General features: G+C 41.2%; 3 protein-coding genes and 1 pseudogene across 3 annotated transcripts; 3 read left to right on the top strand and 1 right to left on the bottom strand.

The window, feature by feature from the left end:
* Positions 1 to 4,203: 4,203 nt before the first annotated feature.
* Positions 4,204 to 5,433, top strand: LOC122019073 (probable phosphoribosylformylglycinamidine synthase, chloroplastic/mitochondrial). Its single transcript, XM_042576582.1, has 3 exons — positions 4,204 to 4,312; positions 4,381 to 5,082; positions 5,138 to 5,433. The coding sequence occupies exons 1-3, from the start codon at positions 4,204 to 4,206 to the stop codon at positions 5,431 to 5,433; spliced, it is 1,107 nt and encodes a 368-aa protein (XP_042432516.1).
* A 563-nt stretch (positions 5,434 to 5,996) lies between these two features.
* Positions 5,997 to 6,893, top strand: LOC122020123 (probable phosphoribosylformylglycinamidine synthase, chloroplastic/mitochondrial). Its single transcript, XM_042577886.1, has 2 exons — positions 5,997 to 6,546; positions 6,625 to 6,893. The coding sequence occupies exons 1-2, from the start codon at positions 5,997 to 5,999 to the stop codon at positions 6,891 to 6,893; spliced, it is 819 nt and encodes a 272-aa protein (XP_042433820.1).
* A 172-nt stretch (positions 6,894 to 7,065) lies between these two features.
* On the top strand, positions 7,066 to 7,805 carry LOC122020124 (annotated as a pseudogene).
* Positions 7,806 to 11,135: 3,330 nt separating this feature from the next.
* On the bottom strand, positions 11,136 to 12,787 carry LOC122021160 (transcription factor MYC2-like). Its single transcript, XM_042579241.1, has one exon. It carries the CDS (start codon positions 12,715 to 12,717, stop codon positions 11,185 to 11,187), a length of 1,533 nt encoding a protein of 510 aa, XP_042435175.1. The 5' UTR covers positions 12,718 to 12,787; the 3' UTR covers positions 11,136 to 11,184.
* Between the last annotated feature and the right edge of the window lie 7,813 nt (positions 12,788 to 20,600).

Genomic DNA, 20,600 nt, shown 5'->3' with positions numbered 1-20,600 from the left:
AACCGGCGTCTATAAACCCCCCGGCCGGAAGACCGTCGAGCTCCGACGTTAAAAATCGAGAGTCGAGCCGGCGACTATAAACCCTCCGAGCGGAAGACCGTCGAGCTCCGACGTTAAAAATCAAGAGTCGAGCCGGCGACTATAAACCATCCGAGCGGAAGAGGACTTGTGAGTAAGTACCCAAAGGTATTTGCTATAAATATCGTTCGACCGCCTCTACGGTCCGCTCGGCCCAGTACCCAAAGGTTCTTCATCACCATTCAGCGAACAACTTCTTCTGTCGAAGCAGGACATATTCGGCCAAGCGGAAATGTTTCACAAAATACTTCGTCAAAATCCCTTTCGAACACAAGAGAGGTGTGATAAGAGGCGAGCGGACAGCACACCTATCGACTAACAAAAGGACAAAGCAAGCAGAAGGATGTCATATTAAGGAAACTAAGGCCGAGCGGCCAAATTACAAAAAGTAATAGTTTTAAGCCGAACGGCAGAATCACATAAAGACTCCTATTCTATATAATCATAAAGCGTCGTCGGGATGTTGTTGAGAAGTGTCGCCTGGTCCTTAGCCGGGATGACGGCGGACTCGGGAAGTTGCCCCTGGGACTTCAAGTATTCCGTCGTGGCATTCATGGCAAGCTCGAAGGCCATGTACATCCGCTCGCAGACCTTCTCCGAAAATTCGGCCGAACGAATGTATTTCTGTTTCAAGGCAGCGACCCGGCTTGGTTCGGCCTCTTGGTACTCTTTAAAGGCCGCTCGGGAAGCATCGGCAGCTGCCTTGTGTTCTTGTAAAGCAGCCTCGAGCTTTGCCACCTCGTCCGTTCGGGCAACCTTCTCGTTGGCCAGTTGGTCCATCAGCTCTTTAACCTTCTCCTCCAAGCCCCGAGCCTCAACATTCTTCTTCTCCAGGTCGGAGATAGCTGTGCTCTTCCGCTCGGTCGCCAGGCTTATCTTGCGATCCAGAGATTTATTCACGCGCTCAAGCTCAGCCAAAGCGTAGGCCTGATCGGCTGTCTTCTTCCGCTCGGCCTCCAACAGATCTTGGGCCTTTTTGAGCTCCTTCTGAAGATCGGCATATGAAGGGCCTTGGGAAGGAGCGCCGCCCGAACTCCGTAGCCGTTTGAGCTCCTCGTCCACCATGGCAAGCCGATTGGAGACCGCAATCTCCTCCACCCATCTCTGACAAAGGAAAAATTATTAGTAGCCGATTGGAAAGAATGTGTAAACGACTTAAAGAAAATGCACTTACCCCGGTGGCCTGTTGCATGTGGCTATTAGCCAAGTTGCTGAGTGGAATCATCGCCACCCGCGCCCGAGCGTCGGCCCACATTTCGGCTAAGGGGCCCTTCATCGTGATCATATGCTCGGGCGTGGTGGGTCGGTCGGCCTCGGGCAGTAATTCTTCAGTTGGGAGGTGAAGTGAGACTCGGACAGTGCGGCGCCGACCGGGGGTCGTTTGGGCGGAAGCCGGGGGAGGATCGGAAGCCGGCGTCGAAAACTGGGACAAGATGGTTGAGCGATGGACTGGACGGGGAGCAGGCGGAAGGGAGCTGATCGGAGCAGCTTCAATTGGGTCCACGGACGCATCCCATTGGGAGGGAGTCCGATCGGACGAAATAGTCTCCATTGCTGGAGCCTTGCCCCGCGAATCCGTTGTGGCCCGTTCGGGCGGTTGGACCGCGGACGTGGCCGATCGGATGGGAGTCTCCACTCGGCGCCTTTTTTGTCGGAGAGGCCGCTCTCCTGCCTGAGCGGAGCCTTCCTCCCGAGCGGAAGGCTCTTGGCTAATAGTTGCTCCCACAGCCGGTTCCGGGAGAAAAGCCTGAGCGGCCGACTCCTCGTGAGTCCCGCTCTCCCCTTCATGCGAGCCGACCGGCTCAATGTCGAGTGCTTCCATTTCTTTGGCCACCGCGGCTTCGAGCGCCGCCGCCTTCCTCTTCAGGATACCAGCCATCACCGACTCCATGACAATATTCGCTGCAAAGGAAAAAGGAAAAAATCAGTTAGCAAACAAGGCAACTGTACAAGTAAAATTCTTACCGAAGCCGCTCGGAAGGGGTGTTCTGATCGGACTCAAGCCGAATATGTACATAACCCCTTCTGGAAGGAATTTGTTGATGTCAAAACGCAGACCGGCGAGCATGTTGGCGGCGTGTAGATAGTCCGGCCGGGTCTTGAATCTCTTCAGCTCTGGTGAAGTTGGTGGTCCGGTCTGCCACTTCGTAAGGAAGGGGGTCCGCTCGGAAAGGTGAATATAAAAGTAAAATTCTTTCCAATGCTTATTGGAAGAGGGTAGTTTGTTAAAGAAAACTAAACCAGGTCGAGCCTGGAACATGTAAGTGCCCGGCTCGGATTGTTTAGGGTAATAGAAATAATAAAAGACCTCCGGTCGGAGGGGAATGTTATGGATCTTGAATAAGACGACAACGCCGCATAAGAGGCGGAAGGTATTGGGGACTAGGCTTCCGAGCGGAATGCCGAAAAAGTTGCAAACTTCCACAAAGAACGGATGAATCGGAAATCGCAGACCGGCTGTAAACTGGTCGAGGAAAACACAAAAAGCTCCGCGCGGCGGTTTGTGTGGCCGAGCGGAATCTGTGGGTAGGATGATTTCAAGGTTGGAGGGGATGTCAAAACTGTCTATCAGAATGTCGGCGTCGCGCCGATCGAAGTGCGACTCCATGGTGGTATACCATGGGCCGAGGGCTTGGTCTTGTGGATGGGAAGAACCAGCCATTGTCCAAACAGACGAAATCAAAAGAAAATGAACGGATAAAAGGAAGAAGATGGCAACGAAACAGTAGCCCGAGGACGAAAACTTGGGAAAGAAAGGCAAAGAAAACGCTAGAACCAAAGAGAGAAAGAAGGAGAACCTTACAACGAAGAGGAGGATCGAGGGAAAAGCACCGGAGATCGCCGAAAACAGAAGTGCGAGATCGCCGGAAAGCTGGAACGCAAGAAGCGGTGAGCATGCGACAGCGGTACTGAGGCGAAGGGAAGAGAAGTTTTTATAGGGTGGAGCCCGAGCGGCCTCCACCGTCGGATCCAGGTTGCGAGAATCGGAGCACACATCGCGCCGTTCATTTCGAACCGCCTCGATCTCATCAGAACCGCCTCGATCCCATCGGAACACCACGTCGCCGCCGTACAATGACGTCAGCACCGCCACGTGGCCTTCAGCCATTGGAACGCATTTAATGAGCGCGTGCTCGACCTTAATGATGGAGATTAGCGGAAACTTCGAAGAGATGCTGAGTAATGTTGGCGTTGACTGGCGTTTTGGCTGCCCCTTTGTTTTCGAGCGGATGGTAATGCCGCTCGGCCCAATGTCCAGTCAGTCGAACTAATCGCCTCCTTCGACTAGACTTGAAAGGGAGGCAAGTGATCCAGCGGTAAGAACAGGGGACCCCCGTTCCGAGAAGTCAACGCCACGTGGAGGTCAAAAGGACTATCGGAGAAGGGTGGGCCGACCGACCGACCGGAAAAGGTTGGACCGACCGGCTACCGGTGTCTAACTGAAGTGTAAGGCACCCCGGCGGAAGTTAGGGTTCCGACACTCATATTGAACAAGATCGTACGGCCGAGCGGGTAGCCCGCTCAGCCGAAGGAATAAAGTAGCAATACTGCGAACAGTCTTCACAGAGCACATTATCGGGAATCTCCAAAGTGGACCCGCGCATATGACCGGCCGGACGTAATGAGACTACTGACCGGTCGGATACTCGGCATGGGGTAAGGAGAAAAGGACAAAGAAACATCTTCTGACAACGGGTATGTCCAACGAGAAGGCCATAAGCAGGATCTTATGACAGAGGGTTCCATTGTCCCATCAGAGACGTGCTCGGACTGTAGTAGTATGGTGTCAGGTAAGCTTGTCTGACAAGCCCATGCTGAGGTATGGGCTGAGGACACGTACGCACCTCGGTATTTATACGTGAGCCTCTTCGCAGCTCTATATAAAGAACCTCACACTTCATGGGAGGTACGTGTTCTTTGATATTCGAAGCCACCTCTTTGTTGTCCACTTGCCTGACTTGAGTGTCGGAGGGTCGTCGCTGGGAACCCCTTCCCGGCCCGACTTCTTTGCAGGTTCGCCGGAGCTCCGTGTGACTGGTCGGGGATCTACGTCAGCAACGAGGAGAGCGCCACGTGCCCAGCGTCCGTTGATTCAGCGTTCGGACATGATCAGTAGTGACTCGTATGGAGAGGTCAAAGAGATTCCTTTGGTGTCTTAGGAAAGGAAGCAAGCCACTAGAGGAGAGCCAGATCAGTGATTTTGCATCACTTGTTCATGATAGGATGACAGAATGTGTTTATCCAGTAAAGGTTACTACATTTCACACTTGTGCTATTCCTGATCCTGTTATGTGATTCCAGTCATCGAGAGGGGAAGACAAGCATTGGAAGAGATTAATGTAAAGATGGGCCTTTCTTTTGATGAACAAGATATTCAATACTACACCAAACTTTTAAGAGATGACATTAAGAGGAATCCAACAACAGTTGAGCTCTTTGATGTTGTACAGTCAAACAGTGAGCATAGCAGACATTGGTTCTTTAATGGGAAGCTCATTATAGATGGTGAGACAATGAGCAGAACACTAATGCAAATTGTGAAGGGCACTTTGAAGGCAAATCCAAATAATTCTGTGATTGGATTCATGGACAATTCAAGTACAATAAAGGGGTTTGCAGTATCCCAGTTGCGCCCAGTATCACCTGGCCTGACATGCCCCTTTGATAATATGATGCCTGAACTAGATGTATTATTTACTACAGAGACCCATAATTTTCCTTGTGCCATAGCTCCTTACCGCGGGGCAGAAACAAGAGTTGGAGGTCACATAAGGGACACACATGCTATTGGACAGGGATATTTTGTTGTAGCTTCTACAGCAGGATATTGTGTTGGTAATCTTCATATTGAGGGGACCTATGCGCCATGGGAAGATTCATCTTTCACATATCCATCAAATTTGGCTACTCCTTTACAAATTTTGGTTTCTGCAAGTGATGGAACATCTGACTATGGCAATAAGTTTGGAGAGCCTCGGATTCAAGGTTACACAAGGACATTTGGTATGAGACTTCCTAATGGTGAACGACGTGAATGGTTGAAACCCATCATGTTTAGTGGGGGGCATTGGAAAAATTGATCATGTGCACATATCAAAAGGAGAACCAGAAGTTGGAATGCTTGTTGTCAAGATCGGAGGTCCAGCTTATCGAATTGGAATGGGAGGTGGTGCAACTTCAAGCATGCTCAGCGGGAACAATGATGCAGAATTAGATTTTAATGCAATGCAGCGAGGAGATGCTGAAATGGCTCAGAAGCTTTATCGTGTAGTACGTGCTTGTGTTGAAATGGGAGATAAAAATCCTATTATTAGCATCCATGATCAGGTGCTGGGGGTAATTGTAATGTTGTAAAAGAAATTATCTATCCCAAGGAGCTGAAATTGATATCCGTTCTATAGTTGTTGGTGATCACACAATGTCAGTTTTAGAAATTTGGGGTGCAGAGTACCAGGAACAGGATACTTTGTTAGTTAAACCAGAGAGTCAGAGTTTGTTGCAATCTATATGTGATAGGGAAAGGGTTTCTATGGCGGTTATTGGCATGATCAATGGTAGTGGACAAATTGTGTTAATAGATAGCTTGGTTGTTCCCCATTCCCAAGGAAATAAGCTTCCTCCACCACCACCACCACCACCTGTTGAGAATCTTGAGCTTGAAAAGGTGCTTGGAGATATGCCATAGAAAAATTTCAAGTTCCAGCGAATACCTCCGGTAGTGGAGTCTCTAGATATTTCACTCAGCACTACATTAATAGATTGTTTAAAAAGGATCTTGAATTTACCTTCAGTTTGTTCAAAAGGTTTCTTAACAACAAAAGTTGGATAGGTGTGTAACAGGACTTGTGGCACAACAACAAACTGTGGGTCCCCTCCAACTACCACTTTCTGATGTTGTTGTTATCTCCTAGAAATATATGGATTTTATTGGTGGTGCTTGTGCAATAGGAGAGCAACCACTGAAAGGTTTGTTGAATCCGAAAGCTATGGCAAGGATGGCTGTTGGTGAAGCATTGACAAATTTAGTTTGGGCACAGGTTACATCTCTTGGAGATGTAAAGGATAGTGGTAATTGGATGTCTGCTGCAAAACTCGATGGAGGAGCAGCAGCTATGTATGATGCTACTATGTCTGTCTCAGAATCCATGATACAACTGGGTATAGCCATCGATGGGGGAAAGGATAGTCTTTCTATGGCTGCAAATGCAGCTGGTGAGCTTGTCAAGGCTCCTGGTAACCTAGTCATTAGCACCTATTTAACTTGCCCTGATATAACAAAGACTGTAACTCTTGACTTAAAGCTTGGAGATGATGGAATCCTTTTACACATTGATCTAGCAAAAGGACATCGCCGATTAGGTGGCTCTGCACTTGCACAGGCATTTGACCAAGTTGGCAGCGAGTGCCCTGACCGTAATGATGTATTATACCTGAAAAAGGCATTTGAAGCTGTCCAAGAACTTCTGAGTGAGCAGTTAATTTCTGTTGGTCATGACATTAGTGATGGTGGGATTATTGTTTGTAATCTTGAGATGGCATTTGCAGGTAATTGTGGTATGCAGTTGAACTTGAGTTCCAAGGGTCACAACCTTCTTCAAGTTTTGTTTGTAGAGGAGCTCGGTCTTGTTCTTGAGGGCAATTCGCTGAATGTTGACAAAGTTATGCAAAAGCTTGAAGCAATTGGAATTTCTAGTGAGATAATTGGAAATGTTACTTCTTCGCCAACTATAGAGTTGTCTGTCGATGGAATCATGCAACTGAAAGAACAAACTTCTTTCCCTAGGGACTTGTGGGAGGAGACAAGTTCAACTTGAGGGTCTACAAAGGCTAGCTTCTTGTGTCAAATTAGAGTAGGAAGGCTTAAAGCATAGGCATGAACCTTCATGGTCATTGTCCTTCACTCCAAAGTTCACTGATGAAAAGCTGATCCTTGCTACTTCAAAACCCAGAGTAGCTATCATTCGAGAGGAAGGTAGCAATGGTGATAGAGAAATGTCGGCTGCATTTCATGCTGCTGGATTTGAACCATGGGATGTGACCATGTCAGACCTTCTGCATGGACAAATCTCTCTGAAGGTGTTTTGTGGTATCACATTTGTTGGCGGCTTTAGTTATGCTGATGTACTTGATTCAGCGAAAGGCTGGTCAGCATCCATTAAATTTAACCAACCTCTGCTGAGATTTTTACAACCGTGCAGACACATTTAGCCTTGGTGTTTGCAATGGTTGTCAGCTCATGGCTCTTCTTGGATGGGTTCCAGGAGCCGATGTGGGAGGATCCCTTGGTTATGGTGGAGACTTATCACAACCTAGGTTCATTCATAATGAATCTGGTCACTTTGAATGTTGCTTTACAAGCGTAACAATTGGTAAATCTCCAGCTATAATGTTTGAAGGAATGGAGTGTAGTAGATTGGGTGTTTGGGCAGCTCATGGAGAGGGAAGAGCATACTTCCCTGATGATGGTGTTCTAGATCATATTCTGAAGTCCGACCTGGCCCGTTTGCGTTATTGTGATGGCAATGGCAGCATATCAGAGGTTTATCCTTTCAATCCAAATGGATCTCCACTTGGAATTGCTGCACTTTGTTCTCCTGATGGAAGGCACCTTGCCATGATGCCGCTTCCTGAAAGGTGCTTCATATCCAAAGGAATGGGATGTTGACAAGAGAGGGCCAAGTCCATGGCTACGTATGTTTCAAAATGCTCGCGAATGGTGCTCTTGAAAGAGGTATATGTATCTGAAACATTTTTTACATTGTGTTTACATCTTTCTGAATTCTTTTACTCCTTGGTTTGTAACTGAGCTTATTTTGATGCGTTTCTGCAGGGTTTGAGCTGAAATATCTCCTATTTAAGATGATAGAGGTTTATGCTTCCGCGAGATGCAATCACACCTGCATCTCTCTTTATCCGATGGTATGATTCGAGTATGATTGATGAATGAGACTTTATACTTCCTCTATTCATGGAAATTCTTGCTTCTTAAATTTCTTCTCATAAGGCCAAGTAATTAAAGGGATGGCAGCTTGTTTAGTTGCTGCACTGTTCCACTTAATTTGAAGTTAGAACCTCTGATGCTTACTTGTGGCTTGTGAAGTTGCTAGTTTACTTTTATTTATGAAATTGACAGAAAATAGATCCAGCAAAATCTCTGAATTCAATTGACCTGCGATAACACAAGACAGGATTTGAAATTACTGAGCGTTGAGTATAATGTAAATTCTCACATTGGCAGGTTTTTTTTTTTGTTGTTGTTGTTGTTGTTTTCCTTCTTTCTTTTTTTCCCTTTCACAAATACATTGTTAGCAAGCTTGTTGCTTGCATGACTTGAAAGCTGTCTTTAGGGGAAATGCAAAGTGAGGAGGCGTTTGGTACGCGCATTTTCCATTTTCATTTTCTGGAAAACGCGCGTTTTCTGGAAAATGGTGTTTGGTTTGCGTTTTCCGCGCGCGTTTTCTAAAAATTTGGCTATCGTTTTCTAGAAAAACAGAGAATGACAAAAAGTCGTTTTCTGTTTTCTAGAAAACGCGCGTTTTCCAGAAAATGAAAATGAAAACGGTGCAAACCAAACGCACCCTTCTCAATGTCTCCTTCCACCTCCATGCTCCATGCTGGTGCTTGCAGCTGTGGGATTTTCTGTTATTGTCTACCTCCCGCTTCCCTATGGTTGCCCCCTCCCCTTTATGCACCCCCTCCTCCCTTTTGTTCTTCAAATCAAGTCTTTTCCGTTTCATTTATACAATTTATATCCTTGTATGTAACTCCTCGTAGACTACGACATGGGTGAGGAGGGAGGTTTCATTCAGCTTTGACATCATCAGTGATGAATACTATATTAAGTTATGGAAATGAATAATGTTCTTTTTATGCATTAGGAGGTTTTTCCCTTCATTTTAGTTCATTTTAGGCTGGAAGTAAATTGGCTCAACTCCTTTATGCGAACCATCCTTGGACTCCCTTTCATCTACAACTCGTTAAATTAATCAATGAGGAGCATTTGATCCCCCTCTTTTCTCGTGAAATCAAAATTTCTCCTTTCTCTAGTCTATGCTTAGAAAAAGTTGATACTATGTCATTTTAATGGATGGTGATGGTTTTTATTTAGAAAAAATAGAGATCCTTATCAAATAGATAATCTTTAAAACTTAATGTTTTCGACTATATAAACGACAATTAGAGACCCCAACATTTCAATCTGGTTTGCTTAGTCTTCATGATTTTAGTAATATGCTTTTGTGTTGACCAAGTTTAACTTGTGGACACCTAATTTTGTCAACTAGATCAAGTTCCAATCGACTAAAACAAGCTAGGAAACCCTCTCCATGGATGACTTCAGTTATATCTTAGTCGGTCTTCATCTAACTTTGAAGACCATCCTTGATCTATAACTCAATCTAGGTTCTTTCCTTATCCACAATGTCTATATTTGAGCCCACCAAGCTCTCTCTTGATTTCGATCACCTATCTTTAAGTACTTTGAGCATCTCCTCAATTTTGAACTAAGCATTGAGTTCATTTGACATGACTAATCTACACACTTGATGTTCTAACATCAAAAACATACCTTAATTAAGGTATATTTTTAAATCATCAAAACATTATAGTCTAACTCAACCACAAGAAAGCATCGTTCTCCCAACTCTAGTTCTCCTTAACTAAATGATTAATAGGTATCATCATAAAAACTCAAGCTAGTAGAAATTTTTTGAAATATAACATAAATCTAAATCTATCAAACTACTCTAAATATAGAAATAAGTAATCCTGTGTGCGTCCTAAATCGTCTAGAGTCAATATATATATATATCTTTTTTTCTCCATTTTAAGACGGTTTAATACCATATAATAATTTTGATTAAATTATCATATGAATATAAATTATTCTAAATTGATATATGAATCCAAACTGTTCTAAATTTAGAAACATAAATATATTTTTATGTTCTTTAGACCTTTTAGAGTCAAAATGTACTTATTTTGAGATTGTTTTAAAGTTTATAGGGTAGAAAAGTATTTTTGAATGAATAAGAAATTCAAATTATATACATTAAAATTGAGAAATAAAAGTAGCTAAAGAAGAATAATAGTATCCATTGGAGAAGAAAGGGAAGGAAAAAAAAAGGTGAGGTAATAACATTGATACTAGTAGTAAATCGGAAGTTTAAGATTAATAGCCTAGTTGAGTTGGAAGTCAAAGTTAAAGGAGGCCAATTACAATATCTCCGCTCAATTTACCTAAGACAGGAGGATTCATCATCTGATTAGTTTCTATGATCCTATAGTCCAGTCAAATTAGCTTCCCCAATTCATCGCTCTGCTCAACTCTTTGATTCAGTGCCTTTATTACCTCTAGTCGGTCCACTTGACTTTAAGAGCTCTGCTCTTCGATTCAGTGTCTTGTTCATCTCTAATTGGTACATTCGACTCTAGAGGCTCAACTCTTTGATTTAGTGCTTTGCTCATCTCTAGTCGGTCTACCCGACTCCAGGGGCTTAGCTCTTTAAGTCAATGTCTTACTCATCTCCAATCGCTCGACTCGACTTCATGCTCTGCTCAATTACCCCGTCTCCACACTTTGCTTGACTATAATCAGCCTCACCAATCCAACTCTCGAGAGTCCACCTCCCTTGATTTTTTTAGATTGATCTTCTTAATTTTACTCTTCTTAGCTTAATGAGCCAAACCCTTAGGCTCAATGGACCCTTATCCTATGAGTGGGCACTAAATCTATACCATGTAGATTGCCAGAGCACATGAATTGGGATGATTATACAAGATTATTAGAGCTATAGATTTGGCATGACTCGGGTTCGAAGGGGAGTTGATGTCATAGTAAAGCTAAGAGAACAATAAACACAACTGATAGAACCCGGTTTATTGGCGTATTTTCCTTCTTCGTTTTTGTTGTACACGTAATTATTATTTATTCCTACCTAATCAAACAACGCCTCGTCATCAACAGCATCATCTAATTTATAATTTTAGGATTGTTATAATAGAAAAAGGATGAATTTAAGATGGACATGTGAAATAAGCATAATCACATTTACCCCTGTTTTTTATTATAATTTATAATTTTGTACGACGAATCTGTAAGCAGCCCTACCTGATCGGACCGCCTAAGCCTTCACGGACGTAATCCAACTGGTATAGAAATGCTGTGTGATCGGACCGCCCACAGCCGGCGACGCTAGCAAAAAGCGCATTCGTTAGCTGTTCTTGCGTGTAAATCCGGCTCGTCATCTTGACGTTAACCTGCTGGATCATCAGCTCCTTCACCACCGACACGTTGGCGTAGTGCACCTCAAGATCCAGCTCCGACAGCGCCACCATCAACCTGGCCGCCGGGTGCCACTGCCGGTCGCTTTGCACCCGAATCATCGCCTCCCACCCCAGAATCTTCACCTCCACCTCCAGTTCCCCCACGCACCGCCTCCCGCTAGAAGGAATGGGCGGCGGTGTTTGCCGGCTGCCGGCGGCAATCGCCTCTATCTCCGACCTGAGAGCGCCGAGCTCGGCCTCGAGAGCCTGCGACTTGCGGCGGAGCTGGTTGATGTAGGTGACGGCGTCGGCCAGAAGGGAGGCCTTGTCCATCTTGGACACGTTGGGCACAACGGAGCGCAGCGCGTAGAACTTCTGATTCAGCTTCTCGCGCCGCTGCCGCTCCGCCTCCACGTGGTCGACCGGCTCCTCGCGGCCTTTGGCCGGTTTACGCCCCCGCTTCTTCGGCGTCTTATCCGGCTTCATCGCCGACGCTTCCCTTTCTGATTGGTCAGAGCCGTCTCCGGCTAAGAGTCCTTCCAACTTCACTACCGTCGTTGGCGCCGGGGCGGACGTGCAGAGGAACCCTTCGTCGTTGCTAGACGTCGACTGCCTGATCTCGCGGGGGATGTGTTTGTCTACGCAGAGGGATCCGGCGGGTTGGGAAATCGGAAAATACATCGCGCAAGGATCTGGCAGCGGCAACGTCGGCGATGGTAGAGGGAGACCATAATAGTTTCTATGGCTGAACAGGGCTCTTATCTTGTTCAAGAACTCGGAGCTCTGGTTGACCTCGCGAGTGGATCCGAGCTCCATGACGGCGCCGCCGACGAGGGGGACGCAGGCTATGGTCCGCAACCCGAACGCCATCGCCTGCCGCGCCCGCTCGCACGGCGCCTCCACCATGGCGTCCGCTCCAGTGAGCCACACCGGGGAGCTGGAGAGGAGGGCCTGGCCGGGGAGCCCGGCGCCGGGAGCAAACGTTTGCGTCATCGACACGAGGAAGAACCACTCGGTGTCGGTGACCTCCTCGTCGGGCGAGTCGTCGCCTCCGGAAACCATGGCATTGAGCTGCCGAAGGACGCGCTTGCGGTGTTCCTGCTCCTCCTTTGAGAGCGTAGACGCACCAGCGCCAGGTTTGCGCTTCTCCTCCCCGCAACCATGGTAGTATCCGTCGTCCCAGGCGAGGACGGTGGAGGCGTCGGAGCGCGTGGACTTCCAGAAGATGGCGTACGTCCAGCTCTGTCGGGCGCCGTCGATTAGCGAGCGGAGGCGCTGTTGCAGGGTCTCCCGAGGAAGTTGGGCTGCAGCGAAAGGAGGAATGGTGGCCGAGGGCGGCTGCAAAAATCGTTGGGAGCTGGAAGGAATCTCCATTGTACCTTATGGTCTGCGCAGGTGAAAATTAAGGTTGATGGGCGAGGTTGGTGGTGGAGAGGCGGACGTTTAATAACGGAGAGAAGGCCGGTGAGGGGCAAGGCGGAGAAACCAGATAGGGGGCCCGTCGTCGCGTACGGACGGAGACATGACCATTGTTTGGTAGCATTTGAAGGTTGAAACAGTGTGAACTTCGGCTTTTTGTTTATATTTTATATTTTATATTTTATAGCTTTTGCCACCCTCCGGCTTTTTCGATAGCGGACAGCTCACAGCTGTCTTAGATTCAAGAAATATATTAAAAAAATATTTAAACTATATTAAAAAAATAATAGAAAGTAAATGAATATAAATTTTGTAAGATGACCTTTTTGGCATGTACGTACCGGCGAGACTAGACGTAGCAGACTTGATTGTACAAATAATAAAAGTTAAACGTGCAAATGACTCGAAGAGTCTCTTTGTATATATTACGTGACAAAAAGATATTCGTTCAACTAGGTACGATTCGTTCATCCTAGGTACAGATATAAAGCGAGTAAATTATAGTGATCAAACACCCTTTTTTTTAATGAGAAATTTTATTCGGTAAAAATGGTTCTTTTAGGAATTCGATCTCTGTTTTTATACGATAGATATCGTACAAATACCAACTCGATTCAAGTAATTCAGATACAAAATCACGCAATGTAAGTGACTTTAGGATAGTCGATTGATGGAAATTTAGAAAAGAACCATTGATCTGATATCAACCAATCCACTATAATGATCATATGACATACAAGCTACTATACAATATACCATAGGACATAACTTAGGTACTCATGATTTAAACTCCAGTTATAATATATTTATAAGGATTTTTCTTTCAAATGAAGGTGTAACCAAAAGATGCTAAACTTCTGAACTGGTCACCACGTGCAATTTTCGATTTATCTCGGTGGTCGGTGGAAAACTTCTATGGGACCGGACTGATCACCCCTTTGTATAATCAATTAGATTAACAGAGATTATTATTATTATTTTTTACTATATACTGAAGTTCTCATGGGTATGCTCAATAAGTTAGAAGGCTATATATTTATTATAATGAGATAATGCGATAAGTGTATATCTTTGGGTAAAAATTTCTTCCACTTTTTAATCACTTGACGATCAACTATAAATTAATCTCATAATTTGCCTACCTTCATACACATCTCATATCTATTATAAAAAGAGTATGTGAATGATTTATCCACTTCTAAGCCTCTCATAGTTTTGAGAAAGAGATAAGATAGTAGTTTGTGAAGGATGATTTAAGATAAAAGGTCATAAATTAAAAATTAAGAGTTTCTAACCGCACAAATCACCTTACTTGATTTGTTGTATTACTTTCTTACTTGTGCGTGCATTTTCTTTTACTACACTAACTTAATTGTAGACACGAGCAAGAAAGTAAATGTCATCGGTCCATAACTGAGTCAGTATTTAAGTGATAAACTTGTATTAATGGGTAAAGTTTTGAGTCACGGTTGTGATAATTGTTGAATCGTGAAAGACAATATCAAATTAGAGTAAGAATTATAGCAGAAATAAAAAGAAAGTAAAATTAAAATTTTGGTTATTTTTATTTAGTTCGGAGCCCGCCGACTCCTACTCCAAGGCTCACGATCTTTGACCGTTTTCATTGGGTAATACTAATATTAGTTTTTCTAAAGAAGTAAGATCATATAAGTATGATATGATGATAGTAACAGTCCAACTATCTTCAACGAATTAGTGTAAGAGAATATTAAAGTTACCAACAATAATTAATTAGAGATATAGCACAGTTGTTGGAGAACTTCTTGGAGCAGAGTTGTTGAAGCTTGCACGGACAGTCGCAACAAGAGTAGAGTAGATCGGATGAGAGAGCTGTGTCTAACTCGACGCTCGAGAGCTTCTTTTATAGGCAAAGTTCGGTCGACCGAAAAATCATTTAGTCGACTAATCCTTTAGGTCTACTAATTCTACTATTAGTTGACTGAACCCCACGCCTTCTTTGAGTTGATCTGAATCGGTTGGTTCCGTGATTTTTGTTGTTCGATTGACTGATCTCGTGACTTTTACTGTTTGATTGACTGATCAAGCCTCTTATCATCGACCGAACCCCTGAATTACCATTCTAACGAAGATTTAATCTGATTGTCTATAACTTCCATTTTGAGTTTGCCCGACAAATCCCCATTATCGATCGATTGATCCCCCTGTTTATCAAGTTTGCGAGTTCTACCATTTCTGCTTGATCGATCGATCGATCCTATGGTTCGGTCGATCGAACCTTGGTCAATCCAAAACTCAGTTTTATCTATAAAACAGAATTAGTACAGATACAATAATAATAGTACTTCTGCAAAATAGAGTTAGACAGATATATTAATATATGAACAAGACAGTAAGCATTGTCCTGATCCCAACTTAGAAACCTCTGTCGATTTCTTCAGTTGGACCAATGCTTAAGGTTTGACTCTTTTGGGACATGACCTTACCACACTATCTCCAGTAGCTTACCTCAACTCACCTTCCAAACATCAGGTCCTCTAAACCTATTTAGACTTTACCGTTCAGCTTCAGATCGATTGCCAGGGCTTCCATTTGACTCGATATCGGGTCCTCCAGACCTATCAAGTTTACCTGCCAGATGTCAGGTCCACTTGACTCATCTGACTTCCTATCTGGTTCCACAATCTGCTAAGACTTCTCTTGCTTAGTATCGGATCCAACTAACCTACTAGGACTTTCTGAGTTGAGCATATCCTGTACATTGGATTAATTTATCAAATAACAATAAGACTTAACTTGAACTTTTGACAATATCAAAACATATGTTCAATGAAAGTACTCCCTATATCAACACAAATAACCCTCCCACTTAAAGAGTCGCTCAGTATCTAATTTACCTCCCTTCATCTCACCGTAGAGCTGACGATGAGAGAAGCTTGGTGTGAGCGTTTTCATCTTTTTTTACATCAAAAGTGTTGAGAATATAATCAAAATCCTACATTGAAAATATATAGAAAAGATCATGAGTTTAAAAGATGAAAAATATTTCTATTAGTATAAGACATTTTGGGTAAAGTTCAAAAATAAATTTATAAGGACTTAGGCCAAAAGTGGACAATATCATATCATTATAGTGATATATGAATTCTTTTGGTTCTAACAAGTACTATAAGAACCATGATCTACACCGGATGTCATGTAAGGTGACCTTGAACGATGTTGTAGGAGGCCCAGAGTAGGTCAAGAGTAACCAAATATTTAAGGGAAGACCTGGACCATGATGTCTTTTGGTTAGAGTCAAATAAATCCATGAATACTTAGATAAAAAGTGGATAATATTATATATATCATTGTGAAATTATACGAATTCATTATCTTAAAAAAAAATAAATTAAATTTGATTGGCTATTCACCTCCCCCACCTCCCCTACTCTAGCCTCTCATTCTCTCAATGATCCAACGAATATATGTCATTAAATTGGATGTAAGCTATTTAAAATTTAGAAACAGAGGTTAGTACGATATCTAGAGGATCCATGGGAGATTTGAAAGGTTTAGGTTTGTATAGCTTAGTCTGGTAAGAGCCGGAGAAATTTTCATCAAATTCCATCCCCTCTGTTACGGTCCAGTGACAAAAGCATTTAATAAACTTTGGAGTACTCACTGTTCGAATCTATCTTCGGTGTAAGGTGGGATATTTTTTCCTAGTAAAATAAAAAATTTAGGAAGTTAATTGATGGACATGGATCATTTGTGCTTTCAAATTTACTTGGTGAATTATAAACATAATGGTCAATGGGAATGCACCCAGATGAGTGAGAATAATTATCAAAAAAAAAAAAAAAATCAATAATGACAAGGTTAGGCCGGTGGTCTATGATGGTGTTCTTTTTTTTTTTTTAATAAAAAAAAAAATAAATAACGAACTAGGTTGTCTTTTTTTAACAATTTTTTTCTACTAAATAGAAGAAATTATAATTTTAGAAAGATTTAAACGCGTACAAAAATAATTTTATAACTTTAGAGCATTTGATAATATAAAAACACACATACACAAATTTAATTTTTATAAAATATTTAACACAATAAACCACAAGCTAAGTAAAAAATCATTAGACTTTTTTTTAAAAAAAACTTAAAAGGTAATTCTACCAACTTTATTGAACTAGATGATAATTTAGAAAAAATATTTTTAAGGGCCCTTTTAAATAAACAGATGCGGTCCTTTAATGGCTTTAAAAATTAAAAATTCCACTTAGATTTTTATTTTTGCTTAATTACATTTTCAGCTAAAATGATTTTTTTTATATATAAAAGAAGAGAAGAAGAAAAGTAAGGATTCAATTCTCAGGTTTAATATTCTTGAATATATATGGTATTCAAACTACAGATGATGTTGGGTTATCAAATTGTGGACATATGTTTTTTATATTTATTCGGATGATTAATGAAATTTTTTAATAGGAACAAATCGTTTATCCTTAGAGCTAGTCGGATAACATGAATTAGATTTCTGGATTTTTTAAAAAATTAATAGTACCATGAATGTTATGATGGTCTGTGACAAACAAAGCTGTTAAGTGAAATGACGGGGCAAAGAATTATCAATGTCAATTATTATATTAATCAAACGCAAAAAAAATAAAATCAACAAAGCAAAATTAAAATTTGCTTTCTTAATTGTTTAGAAATATGAATTTCTAATTTTTTTAATTGAAATTTGATCAACATCACATTTGTCTCTTGTTTTCTTGGAAGTCATGAAAATGACAACATCTGACTGATACAAATTACAATGTCTTCTAGAAACAGAATCTACGGAAAAAAAAAATCAAGTAATTTAGAAATATGAATTGCTAATTTTTTATTGTTCAAATGTGATCGAAATCACTTTCCTCTTTTATTCTACAACTCATGAAAATTACAGAGCATCTGATGTCTAGCATAAAACGAGAAAAAGAATATAATGAAATAATTTATTATTATTATTTGATATATAGAAAATTATTTACCAAGATTTATGGTATATAATTCGTGATAATAATTTGATATACAATTTTAGAAATATGATGATGATCCCATGGAAAAAATATAAATAAATAAATTATAAGGAATATTTTATTTTAGCACAGCAATTTTTTACGTGATTCAGAAAAGTCGAAAGATTATGCCATTTGAGTTCTTTGATGCAGTGATAGGAGATATAATATATTTTTTAAATAACTAGTGTTTAATTTTCATGCAGAATGTATTTATAATGATTGAACTATGGGTAAAACAGGAACGCCATATCTCGTATTTTCTGAATTTATGTAATGAGCAAAATCTAGGGTTGAATTATCTTCCCAGATTAATCGGGAGGAAAGATGTGCATCTCTTGCATAAAAAATTAAGTCATCTGAGATTTAAAAAAAACAATGATTAAATTAAATATAAAATTAAATTCTAATAGACCATTCTAAAAAAATTAAATAATAATATAATAAATTATAAAAAATAACAATTTAGACATTTTAAATATATATAATTCAAATATTTCGAACCGACTAATCCACATAATCAATTATATCTCATGAAAATTTTTTATCGGCTACCAAGATAAATTTAAAAAAATACTCACGTTATATGGTGTTAGATGTTCACTGTCCATAATCCCACCTTAAGCAAACGCTTTCTAGGTGAGATTCAAACTGTGATGTTCTTGCTTGTTACTGAAGTGTCTTACTACCGCATCATGCCCTGGAGGACAACATAACTTTTTGGGATAATTGAGGTATCTAAGTTTATGATCCAACTTATTCTGGAGATGACCAGTTCAATCTCACGAAAGTTTCACATGGGTTACTAGGAAAAATTAAGAAGCGCCAATGACAATCCACATAATGGTCCAACGGTCCTCACTATAAGAAAACTCTCAAACATAGATAGAATAATAATCAATCGCTAGTTTAACAATGAAATTATAATTCCATCGCAATATCGATCATTATTAACTAAAAATTAATTTAATCTATTTAAATTAGTGATGGGAATTTAATTATGTCACTAATTTAGTGATGGAAATTAATTTCGTCGCTAATGTAGCCATGTAAATTAATTTTGTCGCTACTTCGGTGACGAATATTTAATTCTATCATTGAAATAGAGGCGAATATTTTATTCCGTCGCTAATTCAAAATATTAGGGTTTCTCAGTCCAAATTTTTTTTTCCTATTTAACCAATCTCTCTCTTCTCTCTTCGATCGTCAGCGTGGTCCTCTCCGACATGTGATCTCCTCTTCGGCACACAAGTAATCCTCTTTCCTCTCCCCTCCCATCTCGGGCTATGATCGTGGGCTCTCGCTGTGTTTCTGAGGCTGATTACGACCTGTGTTAGCAAGGTCGGTTGTGACCTGTGCTCACGAGGCCGACCGTGGCTTGTGTTTGCGAGGCCGGCTGCAACCTGTGCTCGCGAGGCCGACCATGAGCTCGCGTAGTGCTTGTGAGGTCGCTTGTAGGTTCGGCCTCGACTTCTCAACCTTAGCCGACTGCGAAGGTTGCAAGCCCAACTACAACCTCAACCCTGGCCAAGAGGCCATGCAGCCATGGCGACCAACCTCTCAACCTTGGTCGACTATGAGTTGAGCCCCTACCTCACATCGAGGTTGCAAGTCCAGCCACGACCTCAGCCCTAGCCGGGCAGCCATGTAGCCCTGTTAGAGTGGCCTTGCAACCTTGTTCAAGCATTCAAGTGTATGATGTGTACTTGCATACCTCTATTTTTTTGGGTAAAAATTATCAAAAATATTTTTTTGTTGTTTGTGCACTCCTCTATTTAATTGTTGACTTTATAACATTTTTTATGAATTTATAATATTTTTTTATGAAGGCTTCTCTATTTGGCGGGTGATAAATAGTTATTTATTGTTAGTATTAGGTTATAATGATTTCATTAAGTTTAAGTTTTAACTATATGCATGTTTAGATTTAGACGTTTAATAATGTTGTAAATTTATTTTTCATTAGGTTACAATTAGAGTTGTCAATTTGGGTAGAGTTTGTCGAGTTGGCCCACCCTATCAAATAATTCAAGCGGGTGAGTTGAAATTTTATCAACTCATTTAAATGCAGGTCTAAATGACTTGACTCGCTTGGGCCCGTGACCCACGCTGGTCATCTTGCTGTGGGCTTTGGTTGGCCCACAAGTTGAGAAAAAAATTCTCCAAAACATAAAACTAAAATAAAAAAATTCAATGGTTTATGGGTTTGACCTGCCTAATTCATAACTCAAATTTAAAATTTTTAATCTATTCTATATATATTTTTAGTTTTTGGTGGCTCATGGATTGACCCGCCTAACCCACAATCCGTCTTAAGTTGGGTTGGATTGACTTAAAGATTTCCAACCCACTAAGATAATGGATTGGCTCAGCTTGCCCCGTCAAATGGCCAGCCCACCATGGATCAACTCATCTAACAACTCTAGTTACAATGAATATAAATAAACCTAGGATATATAATAGGTTAAAAAATAGATTTATCACTGATCAATATTTTGATGAACTTGAAGAGTTTGTGATGAAATCATATAATGTAAGACTGAGACTTTCAACAGATGGATTTTAGTCATTTGGTCATTTTGGACAACAATATTTATCTTGATCAGTTATATTAACACTTAATAATTTATCACCATGGATGTACATGAAAGACAAATATATGTTCATTATTGTACTTATTTCAGATCTAAAAAGATAATATATATATATATATATATATATATATATATATATATATATATATATATATATATATATATATATATATATATATATATATATATATATATATATATATATATATATATATATATATATATA

The sequence above is a fragment of the Zingiber officinale genome, chromosome 9A (genome assembly GCF_018446385.1).
Source record: "Zingiber officinale cultivar Zhangliang chromosome 9A, Zo_v1.1, whole genome shotgun sequence".
NCBI lineage: Eukaryota > Viridiplantae > Streptophyta > Magnoliopsida > Zingiberales > Zingiberaceae > Zingiber > Zingiber officinale.
The sequence above is the reverse complement of the archived record's forward strand: the minus strand, read 5'-3'. Positions and strand labels throughout refer to the sequence as shown.